Source organism: Wasmannia auropunctata, unplaced genomic scaffold (assembly GCF_000956235.1).
Source record: "Wasmannia auropunctata unplaced genomic scaffold, wasmannia.A_1.0 LD336083.1, whole genome shotgun sequence".
In the NCBI taxonomy this organism is placed as follows: Eukaryota; Metazoa; Arthropoda; class Insecta; order Hymenoptera; family Formicidae; genus Wasmannia; species Wasmannia auropunctata.
The window spans coordinates 1,249,846-1,262,219 of NW_012026807.1; the positions used below are offsets into that span (position 1 = coordinate 1,249,846).

The following is a 12,374-nucleotide window of genomic DNA, read 5'->3' on the forward strand; positions in this document are numbered from 1 at the left end:
ACGGTTGAGTGCATGAAATATTGGCAGAGATAGTTATTAAAGGCAATCGAAAGACAGATCGAAGATATAGTTTTTTTTATTATGATACCAAAACAAAATAAATCAAATTCAAAATTATTAATCGTAGCTATAACGTAACTAAATCATAGCTACAACATAAAAGATGTTAAATTTACATTATTAAATTGTAAATCGATAGATAAAGCGAAATCGTGTAGTCTAAAGTTAAATACAACAGAACTGTAGTTAATAACTCGCAAAGCACTAAATAACGCAAGCGATAAATTTGATACATCTTCACCGGGTTGCAGCGCGCTTGCAGGAAACCAGTTATAAGAAGTTCCTTAGCTGCGCTTCTCTCAGCCCGTCATTAAAGGCGATATTCGTAACAGATAACTAGGTTCGGAAACAAGTACCAGCTTCAGCGCGGAACACGAGTCTCTCGGTCCCTAATACAATTTTCCTTGAGAATAATACGATTACGCTGCCGTTTTTCCTTTTACCTTGACTTCGGATTTTCACTTAAGCCCACGCCGGCAACTTACGACACGCCATTTAATTCTTACGAGTAATTAAATGGCGCGAGGCCGCTCGCGAGATGCTTGTAAACGCGATCCAAGCCGGTCGCTTATCTACGCTCGACGCGGTAAGAGGACTCATAAAGGGCCCTTGCCATAAATCGGACTTTCCTGCGATCTTAATTAAGGACTGACTGCGGAATATACTTTTCGCGAGATGCAGCGATGCCAAATGCGCATTCCCAGTATATTTTAGATATTCATTGCCTTGAAAAATATTGTTGCGTCAAGTTGTAGCTAATCGTTAAGATTCTGACTCTATATTTATTGCTGAATGTAAAGTTTCTGATATAAAATCTAGAATTAAAAAAATTTATTAAAAGCAAAATTTATTCTCAAAACTCTCAAAATTATTAGAATTATTTAGAGTTGATAAAAAGTTAAAAGAGAGAGAGAGAGAGAGAGAGAGAAAGAGAGATCTTGACTACCGTGATAAATTCAAATTATCGTGATATCTCACATGCGTCGAAGATCGAAGATCGAATCGGCCAGTTAATCTTACGTGATCTCGCATAATCGAATGTTTCGCATAATCGTAAAAGATCTTGAAAGATTCATTGGAATATTTTTGTTCGAGGTCAATATGTCAGATAGATACGACGTCCTGGATATACGAATTTTAGAATTCGAAGGCAGCCGTATAACGAGCAGCGGATATCTCTCTGACCCCTCCATTCCTATCTCCACGCATCCGTCTACCTGTTTACCCATTTATCTCCCCGATCTCCTCCTTTTTTCCCCCCGAGCTTCTCTTTGCTTTCTCGCTTCCCCACACGCGCCATCATCCGCGCGGCGTGTAAGGACGATGATTTACGGTTTTAAAGTCTTCCCGTCTCGCTCGCGCTCTCGTCGAGGAGCGAGAGGGCTTCCTCTCTCTTCCTCCAGGAAAAACTGCTCGGCCGGTTCCAGCTGGCTTCTTCTCCGCGGCGACGAGACGCGCCGGGATGGTCGTTGCTTTTGCTGCCCGTCGCACGTGAAAAGTAAATAGTAAACGTGGCAACGACTCGTTCATCTTCCACGGCTTGCAGGACCGCCCTGCCTCTTCTCACATCTCTTCTGCTCCGTCCTCCTGTTAGCCGTGAGCTGGGCTTTTCTGTATGACCGTCCAGCCGCGACACAAAGCGGGTAATATACCTTATCAACGTTTCCATCGAACGTTTCGGGAATGTATAGCGAGCGGGAGACGCGGCTGACATTTTCTACATCGTTGCGGTTTTAACGAAAAATGTACACCCAGTCGGATCGGGGGTGGTGACCGACTTCTGTCTTCTGTTTAACGTGCCCGATATTCTCGGTAACGATCAAACGATCATGATGGCTAACTCAAAGAACCTAGATCGCTCCGCTTCACACCTCGCAGCTTTCGCTTTGGCGGAATTAATTTGTACCGAGGCGATGACCGAATTCTGTAATCAGCGAGGTAACATTAAAGAGCCGCCTCATTACTAGTTCTTGGAGACGAAATTTTCTTTTCGCCTCTTATTTGCGAAACAAACAAAACTCTCGACAGTTCACGGCGATAACGTGCAAACGAAAATTCATTAAGAGGCAAACGCGATGCAAACTTTTGGGAAGTACGCGATATATTTGATAAGCTCATTTCGATGGCGATACGCATCGATAGCTGTACGCGATTCAGCCAGAGCATTTTCTGCCGCCGATTATCGCGATGTATTTTCTTTCTCTCTCTCTCTCTCTCTCCTCCCCTCTCCCTTTTTCAATCGCGAATCAAGGTGAATCGCAAGAGAGCCAACGCTTTCTGGGACCGAACGCTTCGCGCCTCCGTGGGGCGACGGATCCAATTAGGCGAGCGCATGAATCCATAATTCATTCCCTGATTAATTAGCGCGCGTACACACAGGCGGAAGGTGTGAGCGAAGAGGAAAGGATGGTGGAAGGTGGGACGTGGAACGACGGGGGAAAGGGGCGTGACGAGATCAGTGATCCTTCTCGGCCGCAGTTTACTCGCGCTCGTACGGCGCGCGGGTTATATAGGTGTGCGCAGCCTTGTAAACGCGCGGGGAACAAAAGGAATCGCGTTTACCGCCAACCTCGCGATAGCACCTACGTACCGCCCCGTGTATTTGCGGCCGCGAGGTGTGTGTGTACGAGCGCGCCCTCGCGTCGTTTTATAGGGAGATAAAAGGTATCCCGACATGACAATCTTGCTTACTAGACCCCGCGGGAGATTATTACGAGCCTGTGTATCAAATTGGGATTCTCCTTGCAGAAATGTTGTAACGTTATTACTTGAGGAGGGCTCCGAACGCTCCATACGCGCGCAGTAATGCGTGCTTAAAGACGCCATTGAGCCGATAATTTTTATTTATATAATACATTGACAATTGAGTTTTTTTCCCGTCTATTTATTCAGGTTGTTAAGATTAGAAATTTTAAAGTTGAAGAATTTCTCATTTTACGTTTCACGGAATTTTCAATAGAAAATAATAAGACACTTTGAAATGTATTTCCATTATTGGCGAAATTTTTTTTTTACGAATTACGGTTTGAAATGAGTTTTTGCTCTCGATCGCGCGGGCAAAAACGCTCCGGCGAGTGCGTCGGCTTTTCCGGTCGCGGAGTCTCTCGCGTATCACAGCAGAGCAGGATACGACAACGCCCAATGTTGTTGGTTCGCTCGCGCGAAAAGAAGCTTGTTCTCGCATTGTTGCTCGCTGTATTAAACGCGATGATTGCTGGGAACGCGATGAGCGCGCGGAGCTCCATGCGCGCTCGCGAGGAAGATCACCTCCGGTTTCACATCGGACAGAACGGACAGAACGTGTGCAGAAAGGGCTTAGAGGAAACTCGAGGCAGGAAATAGTTATATCAAGATCCACTTGGCGCGCAATCGACAAGCGCCCGTGTCGACGATTACAGGCGGAACTTCATCTCCTGGACAAATGATACGTTCGTCGCGCGTGTGTCTCGGTGTGCGCGCGGATATACGCGACTCGGTGGTAACTCGATGGTGCGATTATCGAGCGTCCGTATCCCCGATTGAACGAGCGATGCATCATCGGTTGTTACACATTCTTTATCGCGCTTCGGGCGGCGTTGAGGTGAAAATAGAGGAAATGATGGAGGTAGGTGATGGATCGCGAGAGCGCGCGTTTGCAGTTTGCCACGTCGGCGCAATTACACATACAAATAGCTAACCGCGAGTAAAAAAAAAGACACTTTGTGAGGGAAATGGTACACTTTCAGTCTAACGATATTCGATTACATTGAACGTCTCGATAAAATTTTAATGGAGATTCCGCTGAAATAAAAAGACCCTTTGGAGCTGACTGAAGAGTGGCACTTCGTTATTTATTTACGGCCCTAAAACTTGGAACAATTTAAGATCCCGTAATTTTCAAGAATAATTAAGTTAATAATTACATTTTCGTTTAAACTGTCGCGAAACGGAAAAGCCGACGTCAAATTGATCAAAGAATACATCCGCGGCTTGACGAAAATTTAACGGAGCACCGCGTACACCAAACGTGCCGCTTTCACGCAGGCTTTGGTAAATCCGATCTTACGCGTGTATTCTGGGAATCGCTGCGCCACTCGGGTAACAGCGCAGTTTCGCATAGCGCGGAGGCGCGGATACCCGAAGGGAAGAAAGACTGTTTTTCAGCCGCAAAGACTCGAGCGCGCGATATTGAGAATATCTTCCGCACTTTTTACCGAGACACAGGCTGTTTGCCGAGTATCCCGTAATCCCGCCGCGTGAAAAAGGTGTACAAGCCGCGCCACACGTGTATCCCTCCCCGCATCTCAAGAATAAATATGGAATATTACAGCTTCCATCGCCTTTCCTCGCAGCTACATATCGCCCCCCCCTCTTTATGAAAATTTATATCATACCAAATTTGAATTTTTACTATTAAATGCTGTGGCGATATCTTTAATTAGATTACCGCAACAGAATCTATTAATTCTAATTTTATTGTGAAGTATGTTTTAAAAAGCAAGATTTTGTAACTTCAATAAACTTCTTATTTTTTTTTTTATATCGGATTTCTATGATTTTGATTTTGTTCGCTGTAATACGTTACGAAGCGACGAGAGCTCGAAACACCCTATATATTACGGCACGCGGCAGAACGTGGCGTTCGAAATGCGTGAAAGCGTGCTTTATATTCGCATAAAGGCCCCGAAGTACATGTTGTCGGGCGCGAATGTGCGTATCACACACCCGGGGGCTCTAACAAATAGTTCCGGTTATCGGTGCTTTCGCGCGACTTAGGCTCGCTCTCTCTCTCTCTCTCTCTCTCTCTCTCTCTCTCTCTCTCTCTTCCTTTCCGACTCTCGCGCACGCTCTCTGCACGTTGCACCGTTAATAAACTCCATCCAGAAGGAGAGCTCGAAGGCCAAGTTTAGATGTTCAGATTCGTCGGGAAAGATAGATACCAGAAGGAGCTTGCTGCGCACGTAAACTACGCGGAGTTAACTTCCCGTGAGATGTATACGCGCTGTGTGCGTCAAACGCTTCTGTTCGCTTCACGCCGAAATCGTGCTACTCCATATCTCGGACGGAAGTCTTCTTGAGTGGCGCGATATCTGGCGAATGCATAAATTGTTATTAGAATAAATTCTTGTGCGAAAAATATACTAGATAAGAATAGAAACGAGCTTAGATGTACTATTTCTTTATCATCCATTTGTAGCTATTATAAGAGATATTAGCTCATTCACTTGTTTTGCTTCATTGATATATAGATTTATTAAATTATGCTACAAAATTAATACAAAGATTTATAATTTAGAATTAGGTTTTTAATAATACATTATTTTAAAACTTATTATTTATATATTTATAATCTCTTTCTCTCTAAAATTGATTCTTGAGCTAAATTAAAAATTGAAATAGAATAGCGCATAAAAATGAAGCTGAAATTAATTACAGCTTATATATGCGTCTCCTTTGCAATGAAAATTGTCGCCACAGGGTTCTCCGGCATTCTTCCTGTGATAAATCGAAACTTTACGCTAATCCTGTCACAGCGAAATTTTTTATAACTCGTTAAATCAAGAAATTAGCATAATTGAGAAGATTTCATAGGCGACACACGTGGAATTTATGCGCGATGCTAATTGCGACAGTGTTTATCGCGGAGTTAGCATATACAGCTAAATCTGTCGACGAGTTATTTCTACGAACGACAGTGGGAACTTTCGAACGATGATGCAAGATCATCGAGAGACAGCGGATGAATCTCGACGGCGCGACCGCGGCGCGGCGGGCCGTTCCTTGTTTTTCTTAGCTCCGCGGCGAGAGAGACGGAGGCGAGGGGCGCGAACACGGTGAATTCATGATTAATGCTCGTGAGACGCGCGATTTGATATAAAACCCGACACCGCCGGCTGACCGCCGTCAGTTTTACCATCTAACGAGGGGGAGCATAACGCATACCTTATCCATACCTCACCATAAATCTCGTCGCGCGTTTTGATTTACGTACCTTTACGAGCGTTTGCGAAGAAACGCGCGATATCACGGCGAGCTGCTGCTGCTGCTGCCTGCTGCTGCTGCTGTGCTCGCGCTTACGCCTCGCGCTGCTTGTCCCTTTTTACGAGCCCCGGATGTAACCCCGACCTTCCCTCGCCGCGGCGAAAATCGAAAGTCTCAAGAAGACGGATTGACAGCGGACAAATCGCTATTTTAACGCGAGAAGCGCGCCTCTTCACGCGTATCGCGACGCGTTTTCTTCTCGCGACCCGCGGCACTAAAGCGAAACGTAGCGATCGACCCCATCCTCTCGCGACGATCAATCCAGCGAGAGCGAAGGCAAATAAATGACTTTTAGTGTACAGAAAGGACTTGCGGAATATTAATATGTATAAACTTTTAATTAGCTGTCGCGCGACGCTGACGGCAAATGGATTGCGCTTATGCAAGCGCGTGCTATTCGCAGAAACTAGTTATGAAGCGAGGATAGAGCGTGGGAGAGCAAAAAGAGCACGAATTTCCATAAAAGAGGAGTGTATCGTAACCCAAACAACGTTGGCCAGCAGCCCGCATATCCCATGGCAGCAGGGGCGAGGCTTTAAAAGTGATTCATTGCCGGGGTCCCTCCTACCTCCCTCATATTACCTCTGCTTTATGCAATACATTAATGGATATTCGTTTCGTTGAATAAGTTTTATGTATAATAGTTCCCCGTATCGGCCGCCGATATACGCCAGCAAGCCCGCAGGCTCCATTTCGATATATTATATCGCGATCACCGCGTGCGGTATCGGTCGCGCGATTCTCCTCTAAGAATAAAAAAGCAGACATGAAAAGACGATGAAAGATGGATGACGAAAGGCGGAATTTTCCCAGCGTCGTCGCCAAAGCGATCAGGTAGGGTTATTTTTAAGATGAAACGACGAGATAACGATTGGGCGCGCGCGAGATACGCGTGAAGGCCGTAAATGCGACGGATGAAAAGCATAGACACGCTCGTTTGATGATTATACATGATCGACGCGCGTGTTCATTACGGCGCAATCGCGCGCTGCGCGCGCTTCGATTCATATATAATGACGCATTCTCTCACTGTATAATATTGTCGGGCAGAGAGGGCCGGGCCGGGGAGATCGTGTCGAAGGGAGATCGCGATAATGCGTCGTTGACGGGTTCAACGATGCTCCGAAGCGAACTCCGTAACGAAGCGAAAATCAAAAGCGCATACGTCTCTATTGAGAGGCATCGGCCGGGCCTCGCTTCCGCGCAGCTGCGGCGGCGGCGGATGCATCTCGCTCGCCGCGCCGGTGCATTTCGTTATACCGCGCGCACGCCAATCGGCCGTATCGGGGATTTCGAGCCACACACGTAGCAGCGGGTAGAAACTTCTCTCCTCCCTTAATTCCAACGCGGGTTGCATGCACGTCGAGACCCGCGACGGGCGGCGTCTTATAAATAGCGACGGCCGCGTCGAGGCGCTAGCAAGTTAACAAACGGTAAAACTAACACACCGCCTCCTACGATAACATTTCGCTCCGGTCACGTGTTTTCCGCGGGTCGACTATTATAAGATCCATGACTGCTTCGATCCCTTTTCTCTGCCTCTTTCTCTCCTTTCCCCTCTCTCTCTCTCTCTCTCTCTCTCTCTCTCTCTCTCTCTTTCACGCCGTCTTTCTTCCTTTCTCGCTGTACCCTTCAGCCTTTTGCGCTTCCCCCATTCCCTTTCCTCCTACAGCCTTTGATTCTCCGCCATGGCACAATTGCATTCTTCGAATAAATGTTTATTCATCTCATTATTTGAATAAAATTTTATATATTTGTATCATGCGTATACAAACAAAATATTAATATAAAAAAATAATAATATACGTACAAAAAATAAATAGCATTTGTATCACTATTTCAGAAACATAAAAATTCAATTGCAATTTAATAAAATATCAATAAAAAATTGATAAAATTACAATTCGTTTAAAAAAATGCTCTTCGTACTCTAGTTCAATCATATTGATTATCTGAACGTATCGTTCGAATAAAATTTTATTCGAATACAATATTTAATTATACATTTATTTCGTGATACACACAGAAAGAGTTTTATCCGAATAGAGTTATTCCTATTCACGAATAAGAATCTCTATTCTTTATTCGTTATTTGTTATTCGTGAATTTATCCGGGCTCTCGAGCCGATACCCCACAGCTCCGTGAGAGGCGTACCGGTTTCGAAACCGGGTATCTCTAGCGAACGATCGAAGCACCGACATTGATTTATGTACGAGACATTCGAACGCTACGCCCTTGCTCGTTAAGGTCGACCGAACGAACGAACGAACGAGCGAGCGAGCGAGCAAGCGAGCGAGCGGCCAGACGCATCCCGCGCCGGCCGGCTATTTAGGCATCGATCGCCGACTCGGACTTTTACGAAAGAGCGGATACACGCGGTGCGGCTCGCCCCGGAGTTACCCGGCCGGGTTACCGAAACCGGGCACCGTGCTGCTTTGATAGCCCGAATTGCAAACGAAGCGAGACTCGCGTGCGTGCGTTTCGGCCGACCGATCGCTCGGGCAGTCGTCGCGCTCCTCTCGCTCGGGATTAAATTCGAACCTACTCGGTATACGCCCAGTCCCTTCGAAACGTGATGAATACTCTATCTCCGGTAAATACTCCCTTGTCCGTCGAGTTACGCGTTATTCGCAGAATGGAGTTATTAACGAGAACTGATGTTAGCTCTCCCTTGATGTACGGAAATTATTTCTGAATAGTGAATTTCTGAAGAAGCTCAAGTCAATATGATGAATCAAATGTTATATAGAAGGCTATAAATTTTCAATACAATTTTATTATTATCAAGAATGTTTTTAAACATTTAACAAATTAAATAAATTTAATAAAATAAACATTAAATGTTTATTTTACGTATAGTAAATATAGAAAATTTGTCTACTTATGTGAATTAATCTGTTCGTAATCTACGAACTATATAGTAAAAGTAATATGACATTTTACTTTCATATTCAACATTCGATACTTGTTGATTTATAATTGCAGACTGAAACTTTATAAAGACGAAACAAAATGATTTAAATATTGCAGCCTTATACTTTTCATAATTTCGCTATGAAAACAATGATAATAAAATGGTACTCTTTGCTTTCTGTTGCAGACTGCCATTATGCGAGCTATGCAGCCATGAGTCGAACGTCCTTGAGCACGAGATCCGCGCGACGGACAAAGCTATTTCCCACACGAACAATGACGAATCTGTTAACGTTGTTGGTGTTCGCGACGACGTTTTCGAATGTATTACCGGAATCGGCGATAAATCCGATAGGTAGTATCATCGGATCGGGGCCTGGAGTCTCTTCCTCGTCCGGCAGCTCCTCATCCTCGTCGTCGTCGGTGATCGGCGTGGTGTCCGACAGCTCCAGTCCCAGCGGCAACGGGGTTGGCGGTGTTGGAAACGGCAACGGCGTTGGTGGCGTCGGCGGTAGTGTAAGTGGTGGCCATTCCAGTATAAATGGGGGAGGTGGCGGGCATTCCGGCATCGGAGGCGGCAATGGGAAGGGTCGCTGCGAAGAGATCACAATTCCTATGTGCCGCGGTATCGGCTACAATCTCACCGCCATGCCGAACGAATTGAATCACGACACGCAGGACGAGGCCGGCTTGGAAGTGCACCAGTTCTGGCCGCTGGTAGAGATAAAGTGTTCGGCGGATCTCAAGTTCTTCCTGTGCTCCATGTACGCGCCGATCTGCCTGCCGGAGTATACGAAACCACTACCAGCGTGTCGCAGCGTGTGCGAGCGAGCGCGAACGGGTTGCGCGCCCTTAATGCAGCAATACGGCTTCTCGTGGCCGGAGAGAATGGCATGCGAACGTCTGCCGTATCACGGCGACCCGGAGAACCTGTGCATGGAACAGGATAATCACACCAGCACTAGTACAGGATCTGGTGGCAGCGGTGGCGCGGCGAGCAGCGGTGTCCCGGGACAACCGCCGGGTCCACCGGCGCGGCCCACACGGCCCAGCAAGACTTCGCAGCCGCTCCGTCCCTGTAAGGGCAAGAATCAAAAAAACTGCCAGCACCCCCCGGGGGAGAGGACGAGGGACTGCGCGTGCAGATGCAGAGCGCCCCTCGTGCCCCTGGGGGCGGGTGGTACGGGAATGTCAGGACCGATAAGCGCCGTCAGCGGCAGCGTCATCGGGAGCGGCAGCACCGGGGCCAACACGGGAGCTGGTCTGGCCGGCATGGCCGTAAGTGGGATAATGCCGGCGCCGGCACCGCCATCGATGGGAGGTATCGGCCGAAGCATCATCCAGGAGATCGCGGGGGTGCAGAACTGTGCCTTGCCGTGCCGCGGCGCGTTCCTCACCAACGAGGAGCGCGAGTTCGCGGCCGTCTGGTTGGCGCTCTGGAGCGGCCTATGCGCCGCCAGCACTCTCGTGACCGTCACCACGTTCTTAATCGACACCCAGCGTTTCAAGTATCCTGAGCGACCGATCGTCTTCCTGTCAGCGTGCTACTTCGTCGTGTCCGTGGGATATTTGTCGCGCAGCGTGTTCGGCCACGAAGAAATCGCCTGCGACGGCCCGGCTTTGAAATCGGGCGCCCAGGGCCCGGGCACCTGCGTCACCGTTTTCCTCCTGATTTACTTCTTCGGGATGGCTTCCTCCGTGTGGTGGGTGATCCTGGCGTTCACGTGGTTCCTCGCGGCAGGTTTGAAGTGGGGCAACGAGGCGATAGCATCGTACTCGCAATATTTCCATCTGGTGGCGTGGCTGGCCCCGACCGTGCAAACGGTTTGGGCGTACGTCGCGGGTGGCGTCGCCGGTGACCCGGTAGCTGGAGTTTGTACGGTCGCACCCGAGGGAGTGCGCAATTTCATCCTGGCGCCTCTGTTCGTCTATCTTTTGCTGGGCACGACTTTTCTGCTGGCTGGCTTCGTGAGCCTCTTCCGAATTCGATCGGTGATCAAGCGTCAGCCCGGGGCTAAGGCGGATAAATTGGAAAAACTGATGATACGGATCGGCGTGTTCAGCGTCCTTTATACGTTACCAGCCGGCGTGGTGTTGGCGTGCCATATCTACGAGTCGTCTCTGCGGGACGAGTGGCTCAGTTCACTGGCGTGTCCCTGTCACCCACGGGCAAGACCGCTCTACTCGATCCTGATGTTGAAGTACTTCATGGCTCTCGCGGTCGGCATTACCTCAGGAGTCTGGATCTGGAGTGGCAAGACAGTCGACTCCTGGAAACGACTATGGAGGCGCTTATTCGGCGGCGATCGCGGCCACATGGGCGCCGGCGCCGGAATGGTGACCGGCGTGACCGGCGTCGGCGGCGGTATTGGCAGCGTTGGCATCAAGGGCGTCGTGGGACGTGGTATCGCGATGCCATACCCGTCGGCGCCGGGTCCGGGCAGCGCCCTGTTACCCCCAGGCAGCGTCGCCAGCGCGTCCCAGCATCACCTGCATCATCACGTACTCAAGCAACCGCCGCTTTCGCACGTATGACGTCACCAGTCTGCGGGGGGCGATATGAACACCGCTGGATGCGCCGAGTCACAAGAGAGGCCTTCTGCCCTCAGCAATTACGGGCCCATCTAGCCCTTCGCCTCGGCCTCGCGCAGGCATAACGCGACGCCGCACGCGACGCCGCACACGGCGCCGCATACGCCCCATTCGGCGGCGACCATCTACTCCAGGAGGTCGCTCGCGTCCACGACGGGGCCGCTGACGCCGGCGCACGGAATCGCGCCCTCCTACACGCAGGCTACCGAAGTGTGAAAAGGGATCCACGTGGAATCGCGCACGTGGAGATTGAACGATTCAGACGACCCGGTGACGTCGGTCGGTGTCATCGGGCGCATCCTCCGCGCGATGGACGACGAGCGGCCGCGGTGCTTCTTGATTACCCGATATACGTATTAGCCTGTACGTGTCTTCTCCCGCGGGAATCTCAAGGAATCCTCTCTCTCCAGCTCGGATCATCGGCGATCTCTTCGACATCTTCGTCTCGCCGGTCGATTTCAAGAAATTTTGCTCTGTGAAAGGACGAATCCTGAACCCGGCGGTGCATTTTGATATTATCGGCAGGGAGGATCGCTCGAGTGTCGCGGTATAGTGATTAGAGATTGTGATTAGAAGAAAGATTCAATGAGTGGTACGCAAGAATGTATGTGCGTGGATACGACTATAACTGTGAACGATGTCGATTGATTTCTCTATCTTTATCCGTATCTATCTATCTGTCTCTCTCTAATCTTTCTTACATTCTCGTAAGGCGGTGCTCGTAAAGCCCGCCAACGTGTCCGTCTAACGTGTATCGTCTCGTCTATTTATCTAATCTAGCCATTAA

The 12,374-nt window shown here is 48.7% G+C and overlaps 1 protein-coding gene and 1 long non-coding RNA gene across 3 annotated transcripts in view; one reads left to right on the forward strand and one right to left on the reverse strand.

Moving 5' to 3' along the window:
* LOC105448615 (frizzled-2) overlaps positions 1-11,530 on the forward strand; it is an 82,000-nt gene extending 70,470 nt beyond the window's left edge. For both annotated transcript variants that reach the window (XM_011687286.1, XM_011687285.1), the window contains exon 2: positions 9,183-11,530. In XM_011687286.1, coding sequence (XP_011685588.1) covers positions 9,209-11,530 — 2,322 coding nt within the window. In that variant the 5' untranslated portion in view covers positions 9,183-9,208. The remainder of the gene's footprint in view (positions 1-9,182) is intronic.
* On the reverse strand, positions 3,858-6,182 carry LOC105448614. The gene is made up of 2 exons (XR_974265.1): positions 6,032-6,182; positions 3,858-5,129 (listed from the first exon to the last, which is right to left on the reverse strand). It is a non-coding gene; the product is annotated as an uncharacterized LOC105448614 (long non-coding RNA).
* Positions 11,531-12,374: the final 844 nt, after the last annotated feature.